At 52.2% G+C, this 16,864-nt stretch overlaps 2 protein-coding genes across 8 annotated transcripts in view; one reads left to right on the top strand and one right to left on the bottom strand.

Annotated features, from left to right (window-relative positions):
- Positions 1–5,931, bottom strand: part of KREMEN1 (kringle containing transmembrane protein 1) — a 53,825-nt gene extending 47,894 nt beyond the window's left edge. For all 7 annotated transcript variants that reach the window (XR_008555259.1, XR_008555260.1, XM_054712480.1 and 4 more), the window contains exon 1: positions 5,725–5,931. Coding sequence is in view for 5 of the 7 variants with exons in the window: in XM_054712480.1 (XP_054568455.1) it covers positions 5,725–5,821 (97 nt within the window). In the remaining 2 variants the exon portion in view is untranslated. The remainder of the gene's footprint in view (positions 1–5,724) is intronic.
- Positions 5,932–13,249: 7,318 nt separating this feature from the next.
- Positions 13,250–16,135, top strand: C23H22orf31 (chromosome 23 C22orf31 homolog). Its single transcript, XM_028146792.2, has 3 exons — positions 13,250–13,343; positions 13,926–14,375; positions 15,625–16,135. The coding sequence occupies exons 1-3, from the start codon at positions 13,341–13,343 to the stop codon at positions 16,093–16,095; spliced, it is 924 nt and encodes a 307-aa protein (XP_028002593.2). The 5' UTR covers positions 13,250–13,340; the 3' UTR covers positions 16,096–16,135.
- Positions 16,136–16,864: the final 729 nt, after the last annotated feature.

Here is a 16,864-nt window from a genome sequence, read left to right as displayed (position 1 = left end):
AGGAACAGCCACTTAACATATGTCTGGGAGGTCTACAGAAACCTTGTAGAGTGAGTCCTATATGCTGATGCTGCACCCATTCTGAATCATCTTTAAAAGTTGTCCGTGCTGTTTTTACTATTTGCTAGCTTTCAGACTGTGAGTGTGAGTAAACTGTTCTGGTTTTAACCAAGAATCTAACCAAACTGAAAAGAATCCAGCCCTCGAAATCTGAAGTTGCTAATGTGGTGTGACACTGGGGTTTGGAAGTGGCTGCAGCCGCCTCAGCCCACTAGAAGCAAGGCCCCGCCCTTGTGGTAAATTGAACAATAAAAGTTTGAATGCTTTGGTTACTTGCCAGGGATTAAATCCGTGGCAAAAGAAACTAGACACTGGGCCCAGAAGAAGGACAGCCTGAGAGGGTCCTGCTATCCCTGGGAGGGAGGCAGCCTTGCCTGTGAGATGGCCTAAAACCTTTTGTCTTCCTAGCACCCAGCTTCATTCCTCTAACCCTAACCCTCTTCAACCTGCTGCAAGTTCAGGCTGGGGAGAGGTTTACCTAGAAAGAAGTTTAAAAGGGGGTGGGGAGGGGGAGACTTTCTTAGAGGAGAAGGCACGTTTCTGTAGGGTAGCTGTTTTTGAGTAGTATGAATACCCTTATGACATTTCTACAATGTCCTCCTTCCTTTCCCTGGTCAGTCCAAATCCAGGGTAATAGCTCAGAGGTGATATTGACAGGAAGACACTGAAGGCAATAGAGAGACGGAAACACAGAGTAACCTTGAGCTGCTCCTCCTAGATCAGTGGTCGGCAAACTCATTAGTCAACAGAGCCAAATATCAACAGTATGATTGAAATTTCTTTTGAGAGCCAAATTTTTTAAACTTAAACTTCTTCTAACGCCACTTCTTCAAAGCAGACTCGCCCAGGCCGTGGTATTTTGTGGAAGAGCCACACTCAAGAGGCCAAAGAGCCGCATGTGGCTCGCGAGCCGCAGTTTGCCGACCACTGTCTAGATGAATACTTCCAGGTTCCAGCTGGATTTTCAAGGTCTAACAGAATATGGAAGGAATGCCATTGTTCCCACCCATTCAGGGACTGCACAGTGAGCCAGCCAGGAACAGGGGGCTTGAGGAGATCTCACTTCCAAACTTTCATAGGTAGTTTTATAAGGGACACTTTTATTCACTTCCTCCTCTGCTGTCCTTATTCAGGAGGCAAAAACTCAGACAAAAGCTACAGATCCAAACTTCCGGCCTCCCTCAAGTGTTTTGCATTAACTGTTCCACAGTACAAACACAATCAACTTGGTATGTTAGAATGTTTCAATTTGTGTGCTTTTTTTCAAAAATGTTTTAATTAAAACAGAATAACCAGCCTAAGCACATTGCTGTTTTTTTAAAGGCCACTTTAAAAATGACAATAGAACCATGGAAATAAAATACAACTGTTTAGGAAAGTGATAGAAGTTTGTTTTCTACTTCTTTTTTCCCTGGCTGTTTTTCTAAGTCTCGGGGCTGGTGCCACCTGCTGCCTGGGCTTTCTCTGAGAAACAGATCTCTCAACGGTTTGTTCCAAGCAACATCTGCATCGCTGAACAAACCATGGACCAGTTCCAAGGCAGGCACTATTTTCTTTATGTAGCGCACACTGAGCCATACTGAATTTCTTTTTAAAGCATTTTTTTAAAAAGTCTTATTAAATACCCAAATGTATGTGCATGAACTTCCCCCCATGTGTAACTTCTTTTTAATTGGTAGTAAAATACACATAACATAAAATTTACCATTTTAACCATTTCTCCCATATGTCTTTTAAAGCCAGTTAATAGTAAAAGGTAAAGGGTGCATTCATTCACCAAAATCAAGCCTCCTTGTCACCTTTCCAGGCCAGTGAAAATAAATCAATACATATGGACCTAGAACAGGACTTGGCAAAGTACAGTTTGTGGGCCAAACCTGGACTACTGCCTGTTTTTGTATGGCTCATGAGCTAAGAATGATTTTTAAATTTTTAAATGATTGAAAACAATCAATTTGTGTGACATATAAAAATTGCATAAAATTTAAATTTCAGTGTCCATAAAGTTTTATTGGGGCACAGCCATGCCAATTCATTTACATTTTGTCTATGGCTGGCTGTTTTTGTTCTACAAAGTCAGATGTGGCCCATGAAGTCCAAATTATTTAGTCTGGCCCTTTATAAAAATACATTTGCCAACACCTGACCTAGATGGAATTACAGGCTAAAAAATCCTAAACTAAAGCTGGCATATAGCCCACCACCAAAAATCCCGAATCTGTACTATGAAGGTATGTAAAGCAATACATTTTATCTTCATTATTTATTGCTGTTGATCCAACTATGCTAAATCATAAGGAAGTGTATCAATAATATCTCTATTAAGTACAACTTGTTTATTAGTAATGAGCCTAAGTGGAACTTCTTTTTGTGTTAAGATTTATAAAACGTCTCACTGCATATCTCAAACCTTTAAACAGCTTTGTCTAGGGGCCAAATCAAATGTTCACAAAAAGACCAGGGTTCTTTGATACCGGGTGAGTTTTGACAGTTTTGTGTTTCTTAAAATAGTCAAAGCACGAAAGTAACTGGTATGCATGCCAGCCCACTTTACTCCTCTCAGGCCTCTGTTGCATACAGGTAATTCTATTAACATGGAAGCCCCCAAGGAGGGACAGGGCTCTGTCCAGTGTGAAGCTCTCCCTGTTAACTGAACTCATAGGTTTTATGGCAAGACATACTACTGGCTAATAGGATGAATTCCAGGTGAGGACTTAGAGGAGAATGAGCATCAGCTATAAAACGCAGTTCACGCCATATGGAACCTGAGTTGAGAAACTCTGCTGCTGCACACCTGAGAGCCAAATGTCGTGAAACACCCAAGCAGGTAGTTTGCCTTTGACAGCAAACTCACATAGCCTAAGTCCACCCAGGTTTCTCTGTTCTTCCTACCTCTTGGCTCTCCCCTGCAGGTCAATAGATTCCAGATGGGAGTTCAACTTCGAAAAGCCCATCAGCCCCATGGCCCTGGCTGCTTTCCTCCTAAAAAAGGGAGTCTAGATTCCACCATTACCCTCTATCTTCCTCCTTATCAGCTGGGAAGGAAGAAGAGAGTCTCAAAGGGAGAATGGAAAGGAGAAAGGAGATCATTTGGGGTTGGCTATACACTGTAATTAGAAGTAGCATTGATGGGGAATGAGCTAACTGTTTTTATAAAAGTCAGCATTCAAAAATGCAAACCACCAGTAATTTAAATATTACAAAATTGTACAGAATATAAGTACTTGAAATAATTTTTTCCATCCACAAAATTCTAGAGAAAATTACAGTATCAAAAAATATAAAATGGTAAGTTTGGTATATCCTCGGAAAAAAATGTGTTGGGTTGGGTTTTTTTTTTATTGGAAAGGATTTTAAAAACTAGTGGGCATGCTCTAGATGTGATGCTCAAGACCATGTGGTATCTCCCTAAAACTGCTTCCTGGAAGTGACAGAAGCTCTGAAGTACCAGGACAGAAGGAAAAAAAGAATGGATGAGGCTCAATGAATTGGGATCGTGGGCCACTTATCCTAAGTCATTTCACAATGGTTATTTATTTGTCCTTACCCCAGACTCCCAAATAAAAGCACACCAGGTCTGAGGTTCAAACTATGTAAAAGCTGCTGCATTTGACCGAGGAATGGATGCCACCTTCTAACAAGTAGTGTACGCAGAGTTGGCTCATGTAACACTTTTCAGAGCTACTCCTCTGCCCTTCCCACAAGGGGACCAGTTTATTTCCACCAGCACCTCTCTCTCCTTGGAGGACATTAAATCCTGACCACACAGATGGCAGAGTGGTGCTAAGGGGTTACTAGGTTACAGTCATGTTGACATATCCTGGCTCTCAGAAAGTCCCTCCTTCATTCCTCACATACGGCAAACAGTAGAAGTGATCAAACTTGTGTAGAGGTTTTTGTAGAAGTCTCCTAGAAGGCCGCCACCAATCACTCAGAAACCACTTCCTAAGCCTAAGGTTTACAATACTTGGAGACACCCCCCCCCAGGCACCCGCCCCCCCCACACACACACACACTGATCTGAAGCCAAGCTTTGCCTTTTACAGGGATTAATCAGACTGTAAGCTCAGAGCATTCTCAGGGCAAATGAGGTGTCAGCACTTGGTGAACTGTGAAGCACTATAAAAAAAAGTATTATTAAAAATATATGTATCGATTCGATTGCCTTCTATACGTAGGGGTGTACCTGCAATATATCATTGAATCTTCACAACCCCCTGTACCGCGGTTGTCATTATTATCCCACCTTTACAGACGAGGAAAGCGAGGCTCAGAGAACTGAAGGCGGGGCCCCAAGTCACACGGTAAGTGACAACACCAAGTCCTATCTTTTTCCCCGGATCCACGCTGGTGAGTAAACAAAATAACCCTGGAGTTTTCTTTCAGCAGCAAAAATAAATAAATAAATAAATAAAATAATCCTGTCTTTCCAACATCACAGTCTGCACCACTGGGTGGAGAACCCCGAGGTGGGCCTTCCTGCTGGGACACCCCGGGAATGAGCTCCTGCCTTCTTTTTCACTAGCGCCCCAAGTCTCAACACCCAGACAACCTGCAGGGAAATGCCAGCGGGCCAGACAACGCCCTCTCGCCTCTCTTCAACTTGGAAAGAGTTCTCTGCTGCAAGGAAGGGTGTGTATGGAAGCTAAGCCGAGTCCCGGCTTCCATCCTGGTCCAGGGCGCCACCTCGGGAAGACCTGGCCCTGGCCTTGGCCTTGGGGGCGGTGACCCTATTCAAAGCAGGGGGCATCCCTGAGCTCTGCAGGGGCGACGTTTCCCATCACCCCTTCCTTCCTTCCTTCCTCTCTCTGAGCGGGGCCGGCACCTGAGTCACCGCGAAGTTCAAAGCGGCCCGGAGGGGGGGGGGGCAGCGAGGGGGGAGCGCTCGGGCTGCGAACAGCGGGTCCTCCGGGACCTGGGACCTGCAGAGCCGGCAAGTCACCCCGATTCCTCCCGAGGCAGAGATGGCCGTGTGGGGCCATGGGAGCCGGGCGCCCGCTCCTCTCCGCGGCGCACCCGCCCCTGAGCCGAGAGGCGCTGGGGTCCACGGGTGCAGGGGGCGCGGGGACGTAGCTGTGGGGCTTGCGAGGGGATCCTGGCCCGGGAGGGGGTGTCGCTGAGGGGCTTGGGGAGGAGGGGCGGCGTCTTGAGGCGGGGGCAGGGAGTGTCCCGGCCCGAGGTGCGCTGGTGAGAGGCTGAAGGACGGGGTCCCGGGAGGTGCAGAAGCCGAGGGGGCGTCCCGGCCGGGGGGAAGGGTGGGGAAGGGGTCCCGGGAGGCACTGAGGCAGAGAGGGCGTCCCAGCCTGGGGGGCGTCGCGGGGTGACTCCCAGGTCCTGAGGCAGGTGGGCACCACTGGGCCCGAGGGGGCGTCGCTGAGGAGCCTGGGGGGGTCCGGGTCCTGAGGGGGGTACCGGCCCGACCCGAGGGGGCGTCGCTGAGGGGCTTGGGGGAACCCGGGTCCTGAGGGGGTACCGGCTCGGCCCGAGGGGGCGTCGCTGAGGGGCCTGTGGGGGTCCGGGTCCTGAGGGGGTACCGGCCCGGCCGGAGGGGGCGTCGCTGAGGGGCCTGGAGAAGGGGACCCGGAAGGTAGTGCGAAGGGACTGGGTTCCCGGCGGCCCCCCGGGCTCGCTTTGCACGGGGTCGGCGTCGGGGCGCTCACTCACCGGGTCCGGGGCCAAGGCCGGGTCCGGGCGCGGGCCGGGCCGCCAGCGTGAGCGCGGCGACGGAGAGCAGGGCGAGGCGGGCGGCGGGCGGCGCCATGGGCGTCAGTGCGGGGCCCTGGGGCGCGGCCCGCGGGAGAGGGGGCAGCGCGGGGAGCCGGGGGCGGCCATGGGAGCGGGACGCGGGGCGCGGACGTGGCCCCGCCCCAGCCGCCGGCCGCCCCGCCCCGGCCCGCCCTCCCCAGCGCCGCCACCGCCCCGGCCGCCGGGCCCGCCCGGCTGCTCCGCGAGGCCCGAGACGAAGCCGACTGCGCACGCCCGCTCCTCCCACTCGCCCGCCGCGCTGCCACTCAAGCGCCTGGAGCCGCCTACGTCCCCCTCCTCACCTGGGCCCGCCCCCCGCGGAGCAGCTTATTGGTCCGCTCGAGGGGCGGGGCCAACAGGTGAGGGGCGTGGTCCGGGAACCTCGCCTCCGAGCCCCAGCGCCGAGGTTTGGCCGGGCTGGAGCGGGCTGGGCGCCCGGTGACCCCGGTTCCACCCTCACTCGGGTGGTGACCCAAACGCAGGCACCACCACAGGGAGAATAATCAGAACAGCAGCTTGCAAACCGCTTTCCCCTGCTTGGCTCACCGTAGTGGTTGGAAATAAGGTTGCTCTGGACTCAGCCGGTGCCTGTTCATACCCCATTGGGTCACCTGTCACACCTTGGGCGAGACTCGAGGGGAAAAGAGCTCCCTTGTGTCGCATTTCCTCACCTGTGAAACGGGGGCGTTGACAGCAACTACTGCCAAAGCGGTGGAAACTTGGTACATGCGCACAGTAGGAGCTGGGAAAATGTTGAGTTCCGTTCACCACCCCAATTCTTGCAGCCACAGAAGCAGCATACACTGAGCCCGGTTCCGAGTCCAGTCGCACATCCTTTGTCAGCTGGGGCAAGTTTCCTACTCCGCCTGGGCCTCAGTCGTCTGCAACACGGGCCTCATAAAAGGCCTTCAACCATATTAGGTGACATCGAGGCAAATAAAGCTAGCGCCCGACACGCGGAAAGCCCAGGGGTGCATGGGGCAGAGATGCTTTCTCAGACCGAGGCTTCCTTAGAGCTCTGCCCTTTCCCCTCCCCACGCCCCCGGGTCTCCCCCAGCTGCACTCGGGGTCTGCGGTGGGCCTCCCTTCTCCCCCGCACTCCCCCAGGCGGTGGAGATTTCCCTTCAGCTCCCGCCCGAAGTGCCGCGGTGACGCCCCGCGAGGCAGGTCCGGGCGGCGCGCCGGGCGCTTTCAAGTCCCTGGTCCCGGACTTGCAAGTGCGGACCTGCGCCCGGTGCGGCGGCGGGAACATCTGCCCTCCTGCGCCGACTCGCCGCGCCCAGAGTGAGGCTGGACCCCGGTCCCGGCCCGCTTTCGGTGCACCGGCCCCCGGAGCCGCCCCCCTCGCCCACTCCCAGGGTCCACTCCCCGCTTCCCCCACCCCTCTCCAAGCTGTTCCCAGGACTGGGCCTCAAAGGCGCAGCCACCTCCCACGAGGCCTCTCAATCTCAGTCCCTTTCCACCCACACAGACCCAGAGCTGCGGCAAGAAGAATCTTGTTCTGTCATTGTTTTCACTGGGGCATTCCCCGAGTTCAAGAATCCTCTGGGCTCCCTCGCGGAGCAGGGGGACACCCCCCCACCCCACCCAGCGACACCTGGTCCCGGGAGGACACACCCTCCCCATCCCACCTGGCACGCACCCTCTCTTCACCATTTTGGGCCCTTCCCACTTCCACAACCTCCTCCTCTGGCAGGACCTGGGAACTCGCTATAACTGGTGCCCTTGCAGGCGCAGGCCGGCCGCGTGGAAGGAGAACTAAATGAGAAGATGCAGGTGAAAGTAAGCACTCAATACAGGTGACCATCCCTCCATTCAACAAACACTCCGCCAAGGGAAAGGGAAGGAGAGTAAGCTTTGGATGGTGAGTGCGGAAATAGAGTACACAGGTAAGGAAATGTACCATTGTACCCCTGACATTTTTGTTATTAACCACTGTTACCTCGATACAGGTGATAGCTTTAAAAAATATTCAGTGAGGGACATGCCAATGGCAGACACAGCCATTACATTCTAAAGGAGGGGAGGGGGCCCGTCAGCCAGCATGAAAATAACGTGAATTTCAGAGAACAAAGAGCACTACAGAGACAAGAAAATGACAGAGGACCACCTGTGGACCGGTTTAAACAGAGAGCTGGGGAAAGGTTTTAGCAAAGCAGGACGCGGCTCTACAGTTGACAAGAGTCTCCCGCATCCCATCCCAGCATTTGAGGAGCACATAGGAAGGGGGCAGACAGGAGGTGCAAAGGAAGGTTTTCTCTGGCCAAGTCTGGGGATCCATGCCTCATGGCAGTAGCTTTGGCCTGGCCTGGCCCCCCTGCAGGAAGGCGCCCTGCTGCGTGGGTACCCGCCACCTCCTGCGTTCGGCCCCCTTGGTTTTGTGTACAGACGGAAAGGGCTATGTGATTGGCAGGGCCCAGCGAGAAATGAAAACGTGTGTGTGTGTGTGTGTGTGTGTGTGTGTGTGGTGGGGGGAGTCCCTTGTTCGGAATGACTAGAAATTTTAAGATGGCAACCACAGGGCATTAAACCAAGTGTGGGGCCCTTCCAAGTTCGGGGACCTGTGTCCCTTACACAGGTCGCATGCCCATGGATCTGGCTTGTGCAACAGAATTCCGAAACAGTGTGCAAGCGCCTGCCCCCACTGGCTGCTATGAGAAACATCCCTCCCGCCTTCTCCAGGCCTCCCTCCCCGCTCTTCCAGCTTAAAGCCCAGCACAGGTGATGGAAAGAGTGCACAGAGGCTAAAAATACAGCCGAGCCAGTCTAGGTCAGGGCACTTAATGGCTCAAGGTCTTTTGCTCAGTGATGTGGTCCCGGCCCCTGGCGAGGAGCCGCCTAAGATATCCATTTCAATGCTCCACATGCCTGGGTCGGTGAGCGGCTTTATTTCATGGAAAGAGTGAGGACACTGGCTGGAGCCCCTGGGTCTTCAGGAAGATGTTGTTGTTGGTCTGTTGGCCTCTTGTGTTCCTCCGTGGGCAGCTGGGTTTGCCAAGAAGCTGGGAGAGCTCTGGTCGGGTGGCTCAGTTGGTTGGAGCGTCATCCCATACATCAAAAGGTTGCGGGTTCGATTCCCAGTCAGGGCACCTACCTAGGTTGTGAGTTCGATCCCCAGTCTGGGCACGCATGAGAGGCAACCAATTGATGTTTCTCTCTCACATCAATGTTTCTCTCTCTCTCTCTCTCTCTCTCTCTCTCGAAAATCAATAAACATATCCTTGAGTGAGGGTTAAAAACAAACAAACAAACAAACAAAAAGGAACAGATCTCAGCTGGTAGCATTTGGATGATCCCGGTATCTTTGAAACTCTAGGGGTGACTTCTGCTCACAGGGCAGCCATGTTGTAAAGCGAGCACTGGACGGGGAGCCGGATTATAATAATAACAACCATAGCAAACATTTACTGAGGACTCGACTGAGTAGGGTGCAGTGCTTGGCATTGCATTTCGCATAATCCACCCAGTAGCCCCTGTGAAGGAGGCACCTTCACCATTCCCTCATACAGGGAGGTGAAATGATTCATCCGCAGGTCATACAGTAGTGGAGCTGGGCTTTGAACCCAGGCAACAAGGACTCTAGGACTATGCTCCTAGTCGCCATGGTGAATTGGCTTCTTGTCCTTATAGGGTTCTGGGGACAGATGTTTACTGAATGATCGATGGCCAAGATGAGGGTGAGGTGAGTGAGGCATTCAGCTCAGGCACAAAATTTCAGAAAGCCCCCAAAATTCAATAATCAAGATAAAGCAATAAATATCCTATAGTGGGTTTTAAAATATATCGAATATACTTAATAAACAGTTTTAATTGAATATATTTAAACATCTAAATGAATGACAAAAAATTCAAGAGGAACAAAATATTAAGTTTTTAAGTAAAAACAGGATCTAGATTTCTGATTTTCCTTTAGGCTCAGGGTCAGCTCAGTACAGTACTGTTACTGATCCTGTCTCCCGGGTTTCTGGGCCAGGCAACTAGTGATGGAAAATTCAAGAGAAGACGCAGTTTGCTGTTCTGATGGGCGTGAAGGGAGAGAGAATTTGGTTTGAACATAATGAGTTAGAGGTGTCTGCGGGACATCCAGGTGACCGTGTTGGAGAACTCAGAGTCAGGTGAGAAGGGGTCGCAGGGTGGGCAGGGTGCCCTCATTTCATATCCTTGGCCCATGATGGGTGCGTACTCAGCACATGTGGTCTAAATCACTGGTCCTCAGAGTTTGCATCATGGCTCAGGAATCTTTGCAAATTCTCCCATCCAAAGTTTTTCTCTTCTTTCCCAAACCTTCTACATCACAAACCTCAGATATGTTCCCATATGGGTGTGGAAGTTTACTGCTTGGGTGTTAAAATAAAAACATCTTCTGAGAAGATTAAGAACAACTAAATTCCACTAGAATTTGGGAGTTGGGCATGAAGGGAAAAGACAAGAATTCATGTAAATTGGCTCCATTTCTTCTTTATTAACGGATCCTCCAGCAAAAGAAGAGGAGCTAAGAGAAATTAAAGAGGAGAAAGGTTGTAGGAAAGGGAAAAAGAAAGACGAAACATTATAGGAGCTAAAAATACAGTGAGGAGAGCTTGGCTAAGCATCAAAGAAGGGCTGATGGGTTTCCAAATAGAAGCGGTGGTTTAGAGATGTCAGGAAGCACCGCTCCAAGTGATGGGTGGAAAATAAAAGTTATTTAGACTGAGCTCAGCAGAATAAAAAAGGTTCAATGGTGCATCAAACCGAGGGACAGGCCGTTGAGCAATATGGAAGCCCCACTGCCTCAACCCCAGGTTCAAGAATCAAGTGTTGGCACCAACCATGGAAACTCTTTGCCATGGTGTCGGGACCCTGAACCAAAGAGTCTTTCCATCTTGACTTTGTAATTCTGAACAACCTTGGATGGAACAATCTCTATTACAGACTAGTCACTTTCCTTAGCGTATCCTCGGGTACCCGCTTCCCTTTCCGTCGAAGGAAGCATGAATCCCTCCCACAACCAGGGAGAAATGTGCCTCCTATAAATACCCCACTTCTGTGAAGTCGATGAATCTGACCAGTGCTTAGTGAAGATGGATCATAGGAAGAGAAATGTTGGGATACGCAAGTCACATCAGAATCCTTCCACTTCGCCCTAACCGGTTTGGCTCGGTGGATAGAGCGTCGGCCTGCGGACTGAAAGGTCACAGGTTCGATTCCGGTCAAGGGCACGTACCTGGATTGCGGGCACATCCCCAGTAGGGAGTGTGCAGGAGGCAGCTGATCGATGTTTCTCTCTCATCGATGTTTCTATCCCTCTCCCTTCCTCTCTGTAAAAAATCAATAAAAATAAAAAAAAGAAGCTCATTGCTTGGCCTCATACACCACATGGATGTGCATGAAGGACCTGAGATGAAGTCCAAATCAAATATTGGGTTATGTCACTCAGACCCTGGGCATCGGGGGCTCAAGAAAGAGTGAGAGGGGGGAATGGGCCACAATATTAATACTGTTAATAAGAACATTACTTGTTGAGCGCTTATTATACACCAAGAGCCATACCAAGGGCTTCCCATGCATAGTCCCATTTCATCCTCCCAGGGGTCCTGGAGTAGGCGCGATTACTACCCCATTTCACAGATGAGGCAAAGAAGGTTCAGAGATGTGAATTCCCTTGCCCAAAGAGAGATGGATCTGGGATGTCAACTCAGACAGACCAACTCCTGAGCCCAGAGGAAGTGTCCTGGTAAGGTCCAGGTGCGGTCCGTGGATGGGCCGACCAGTAATAGCTGGGCAAGAGCAAGGGTGGGGTGGTGTACACCTCGGCTGCGCCCAGCCTTTGTTGGTTCCCAGCTGTGGGGCATGGCTCTTGAGCGGTTTGTGCCTAAGTTCCTTCCACTGTTCAAGTAGGCATGGCAACAGTGTCCAAGCTCCTAAGACTGTTGGTATCGTTTCATGGGAGGACGCTTGTAAAGTGTCTGAAACAGTGCTTGGCCTCCGGTAGGCCTTCCCTAAATACAGATTCTACTGACGTAGGAGAAACAGCACAGGCCAAATGACGCTGGGTCAGTTCCAAGGAACGTCAGGGTTTCTTGTTGGGGTACAGTCTATGGCAGGGAGAGAAGGCAGAATTTGCTGGAGCTTGAAGCGTACCAGCCGCCGTCCATGTGGCCAGAAGCAGATTTGGTGACTGAGTGCAAGACCTAGGAAAGTGAGTACAACAGAGGCAAGGGAAGGCCACCTGGAGGCTGGGAAGAAGGGACACAGAAGAGCGACTCCCAGCGTGCCTTTCTTGCCCGACTTTCCCCCTCGGTCCCCAGAGCAAAGGGAGACAGTAGCCCAAGAGCCGGGTGCCGCCTCCCTGGGGCTCGGACGCTTGCCTGCCCCGTCTCCAGACATTCGCAAACCCTTCCCGAAGACAAACCCTTTCCAGCGCCCTGCTCTAAAACTGACCCACCGCGCCGGAGGTGAGGCCAGGGCTCGCGGCTGAATGGGCCCCATTGTCCTCCCCAGCGAGCCTCTGTGGGTCCACCTGGAGGCGGTTCGACCACGGCCTGCGGTGCGGTCTGCCTTCAGACTTTGATTCACTCCAGGGACAACACTCGAAAAAAAAAAAAAAATCAGAAAAATCAAACGGGCAACACATGCGATTCCAGGAACGCCTGCCAGACTCACACTCTGTTTTTCCATCATTCCGCTCTCCTCCCCCTGGGGAGGGAGCCTCCTTGGGCATTCTGTGTACGGAAAAAAAAAAAAAAAAAAAAAATCCAAACCACCAACAGGACCAGCACCTGATAAGGAGCGAGGCCTCGCCCAAGAGTTCCCGGGCAGAGGCGTCTTTGTTCTCGTTTCAAGCCCTCGACACCGCGAACAGCTCTAATTACGGCATTTGCCATGGGATGTAACATAAAACCACATTCCAGAGAGCCGGGTAGTCTCCCGGGAGAGACACGGAGAGAGAGGTGCCCAGGGCTGCAGGAACGTGTTCTCTCATTTCTGGTCCCCTAACCTTGGCAGCGGCGCGGAGACTTCAACAGTACCTTCTTTATGCGCGCGAGGGAGGGCACTTGTGCACGTGGAAGAATGCATCTCACGACCTGTGCCCACAGGTCCGCTCTGCGTTTCTGACGGCGTGGCGTGCAACGCGTGCACTTCCGAAGAACGTGAGGGCCTCCCGAGGTCACCCGAGCCATGTGGGGGGAAATGAGGACTTCACAAGCTCCTGAGGCTGGAAGGACAATAAAATAGAACTCCTTCCAACTTAATTTCACTATAAAATTGGGTGATGTAACACCCGCCCACACCCACATCACAAAACAAAGTGACATCACAAATACTAGAGATCATGGCTCAAACCTGCCTGCTGGGAAGCCAAAAACCTAAGCAAACTGCAATTGGCCCATACGTGACCGAGGCAGAGAGAGATAGGTGATTCGATAGATCCAAACAAAACAAAAACAGAGAGAGAGAGAGAGAGAGAGAGAGAGAGAGAGAGAGAAAAGGAAAAGGAAATACATATTTCTTCCCCCTACTAAGCTTGCTAAAATAAAATTTAAGGCAACCGAAATATGGTAAGGTGATTTAATTTTTTTTTTTTTTTTTATAGATGGCCTTTCTTAGAACGCCAGGTTTCTCTCCATGAGGGATTCTGATCTATCCAGATTGTTCCCTTGTTCTTGGCTGGTCCCAGGAAATAGAGGCATGACCTACATGGTGGCTTTGCCTGCACGGACCCCGGAGTGTGTTCCCCTGGTTCGCAGCTTTTCTTGGCTCCTGGCCGTCTGGTTAGAACGTGTTCAGGGTTTGGCAGGACTTGACCTGGTTGAGGAGTCACGACAGGTCCTAGAGGACTCTTACGTGACCCTATCTCCCATCCCTTTCCCGCCACGGCTCCCCATAGCTTTCCAGGAGCTAGGGAACTGGCTTTGGTTCCTTGTCAAGCTCCCTGCCCCTCCACTTCCAGCCCAAGCATGCTGTGTTCTCTGAGAGGCTTTGGGGAGACGGAGAGAGGATGTGTAGAAAGATTCCTAAGGCAGGTGTGGGAGAAACCGTGTCCCAAAAGATGTGACGACTTGGCCTCCAAAGTAGACCTTCTGGTCTCTGCTTGAGAATTGGTCCCTTTTTGTTCCCTCTCCCCCTCCTTATAATTCTAGCATCCAATCTGTGTGAGGCGCGACCCCAGCATTCCCACCTACGGGCTCCGGCCGTCTATCTTACTGAACACCAGGCTTCAGGACTGCTACGTGGACTCCCCGGCTCTCACCAACATCTGGACGGCCAGGACATGTGCAAAGCAGACCGTCAGTGCCCCTGCCCCGGGTACCACCTCTTCTTGGGAAGTGGTCGAGAATCCGTTCATCACCAGTTCGCTCTCCCTGGTGAAGCTGGTGCTCAGGCGGCGACTGAAGGATAAATGCTGCCCGGTACCATGCAAGTTTGGAGAAGCCAAACCCTCGAAGGGAGCGGAGCCCAAGGACGATTCAGCAATGAGAGCCACTCGGCGGGGCAGGACGAGACACTCCATCAGTTCCAAGAGCAAGCGGCCCCTGGGACAGCAGCCGGGCTCGCCGAGGCGCAGGAGGCCGGCAGGAGGCACCAACGAGGTAGAGGGTGGCTGGCGGTGGACAAAATATGACGGGGTGGGGACAGGGAGATGTCAGCTAGCAAACACTTAACGCTTAAGAGGTTTATATGAGCCGGGCCGGTGTGGCTCAGTGGTTGAGCGTCGACCTATGAACCAGGAGGTCACAGTTCGATTCCCGGTCAGGACACATGCCGGGTTACGGGCTCGATCTCCAGTGGGGGATGTGCAGGAGGCAGCCAGTCAATGATTCTCATCATTAATGTTTCTTCTCTCTCTCTTTCCCCCTCTCTCTCTCTCTCTCTCTCTCTCTCTCTCTCTCTCTCTTTCTCTCTCTCTTTCCCCCTCTCCCTACCTCTCTGAAATCAATTTATAAATATATTTTTTAAAAAGGTGTTTATGAAGCAAAGGAAATCCTAGAGTTGAAGGCCGGATTGAGGGGGTGAGGGTAGAGGGTGGTGGGCAGCAGCAGGGACGTATAATGGAGAGAGCGCCAGCTCTGGGGGCATGATCTCTACCCCCTGCCTCTTCCCTGCCCGCTAGGATTGCCTCTCCCTAGGAGGGTGAAGCAGCTCTTATAAGCACAGGTGAAAGGTGCTGGACATGAAGGGAAAATAAGGCCGGGAAAGGCCGGGATACGTGTAGAGCACACACGCCGGTCATGCAGAGGCGAGCAAGGCCTGGCTATGAACGTCCGTGGAGGACTTGGCATCTAGGGGCCTGATCTGAGCCCAGCTCCCTCTCTCCCGGTGGCCAGCGGAGCTCAGAGGGTACCCTGGAGCTCGGCTGTCGGGTTCAAGTCCCAGCTTTGACTCTAATTCAGGACAACCGTGGGCTTAGCCTCTTTCTGCCTTGGTTTTTGTCATCTATAAAATGGGGGATAATAGCCCTTTCCTCACAGGGTTTCGTGAGGATTAAGTGAGTCAATACGTGCAGGGAGCTTTTGAACAGAGCCTGGCACAGACTAAATGCCTAGGATCCCGTGTGGCATTCAATAGACAACAACTGTGGTTATTAACTTCCTAGCTGTGTGGCCTTGGGCAGACCAATTCCCGCTCCCTTGCCTTTAAAGCTGTCTCCTGCCGACCTTCCAGGGTTCCGGGGGGGCCGCACGCAGTGGTGCACACGAAGGAATCCGGTCAGCTAGCACACACACTGGACGAGTGTTGGTTGTGGCTGTAACCAAGACTCTGGGACACAAATCCCAGGTCATTATTCTGAGCTCCCTTCTCAAGTGTTAGCTTTGACTTCTCTGCTTTCTTCCTGGCCAGAGTAAAGAAAGTTCAAAGGAGAAAAAAGCAACCGTCAGCCAAGATCCTGAGAGCAGATATGCTGAACATGTGGCCGCCACCCAAGCGCGACGCAGGGACGTGGGGACAGCGGCCTGGAAGGGCCAGGCGCTGCTTCCTGAAGCCAGAAAGAGACAACAGTTGTCAGACATGCTGACCATCCACGGCCTCCCCACCGAGGGTTACCGGGCTCTGTACCATGCAGTGGTCGAGCCGATGCTGTGGAACCCCTCAGGGACCCCCAAGCGGTACAGCTTGGAGCTGGGCAAGGCCATCAAACAGAAGCTCTGGGAGGCGCTGTGCAGCCAGGCCGCCGCCCCTGAAGGCGCTCAGGACCCCTTGCCCGTCAGGACGTGGCTGGAGGTCGATGGGGAGCCTGTGCCCGGGAAGTGGCCCACGTTAAACAGGGAGAAACAGAAGCAGGAACTCACAGATGAGGATCTCCTCTGCTAAATGTCTACACAATAAACACCATTTTGCACCTTTCCGGTTACCTCGGAGCGCGCCCCAAATTCGTAACCACCCTCCCCGGGACACATGACAAAGGGGTACGAGATTCATGTCAGACCTGGAGGTCCCCCCTCCACTCTCATGAGCAGGTAAATTTGAGGGCTTAGAGGCTTGGGGTTTGAGGGTCTCTGTCTTCCCGGTGGGAAAGATCCTGGCAGATAAAGCCGATGGTCTGTATCCAGCCTCTGTTCCCAGCTTTTAAAGAGAGGACTGCTAGGATGGACCATCACGCCCCTCCCTCTCGCCCTCCACACAGGGAAGGGCAGAGAAACGACCATCACCTCAAGGACATAATCCCACGATGCCACCTAAGTCCCCAATAACCTGAACTCCATGTTAACCGCAGAGGAAATGCTATGGGTGTTCCCACAGCCCTGGCCAGTTTGGCTCAGTGGGTAGAGCATTGGCCTGCGGGCCAAAGGGTCCTGGGTTCGATTCTGGTCAAGGGCACGTACCTTGGTTGCAGACTCTTCCCTGGCCCTGGTTGGGGCTCGTGTAGGAAGCAGCCGATCGATGTGAGTCACATCGATGTTTCTCCCTTTCCCTCTCTCTTTCCCTCTCCCTAAAAATACCCTCGGGTGAAGATGAACCAAGAAAGTAAAACAAAACAGCAAAAAAGGCACCGCTTCATGCAAACCTCTCCTTTGTGGCATGTAGACCTTTACCCAACAGAGCGATGACAACATAAGAACATGTACTTGATAAAATTGTA

Source organism: Eptesicus fuscus, chromosome 23, assembly GCF_027574615.1.
Source record: "Eptesicus fuscus isolate TK198812 chromosome 23, DD_ASM_mEF_20220401, whole genome shotgun sequence".
In the NCBI taxonomy this organism is placed as follows: Eukaryota; Metazoa; Chordata; class Mammalia; order Chiroptera; family Vespertilionidae; genus Eptesicus; species Eptesicus fuscus.
Note: the sequence above shows the minus strand (reverse complement) of the source record. Positions and strands in the feature narration are given on the sequence as shown.

What these genes read in the sequence shown, in the direction of transcription:
- C23H22orf31 (XM_028146792.2), top strand. An exon ending in CGGCAGGAGGCACCAACGAG is followed by an intron (nt 14,376 to 15,624) that starts GTAGAGGGTGGC and finishes CTTCCTGGCCAG; the next exon opens with AGTAAAGAAAGTTCAAAGGA.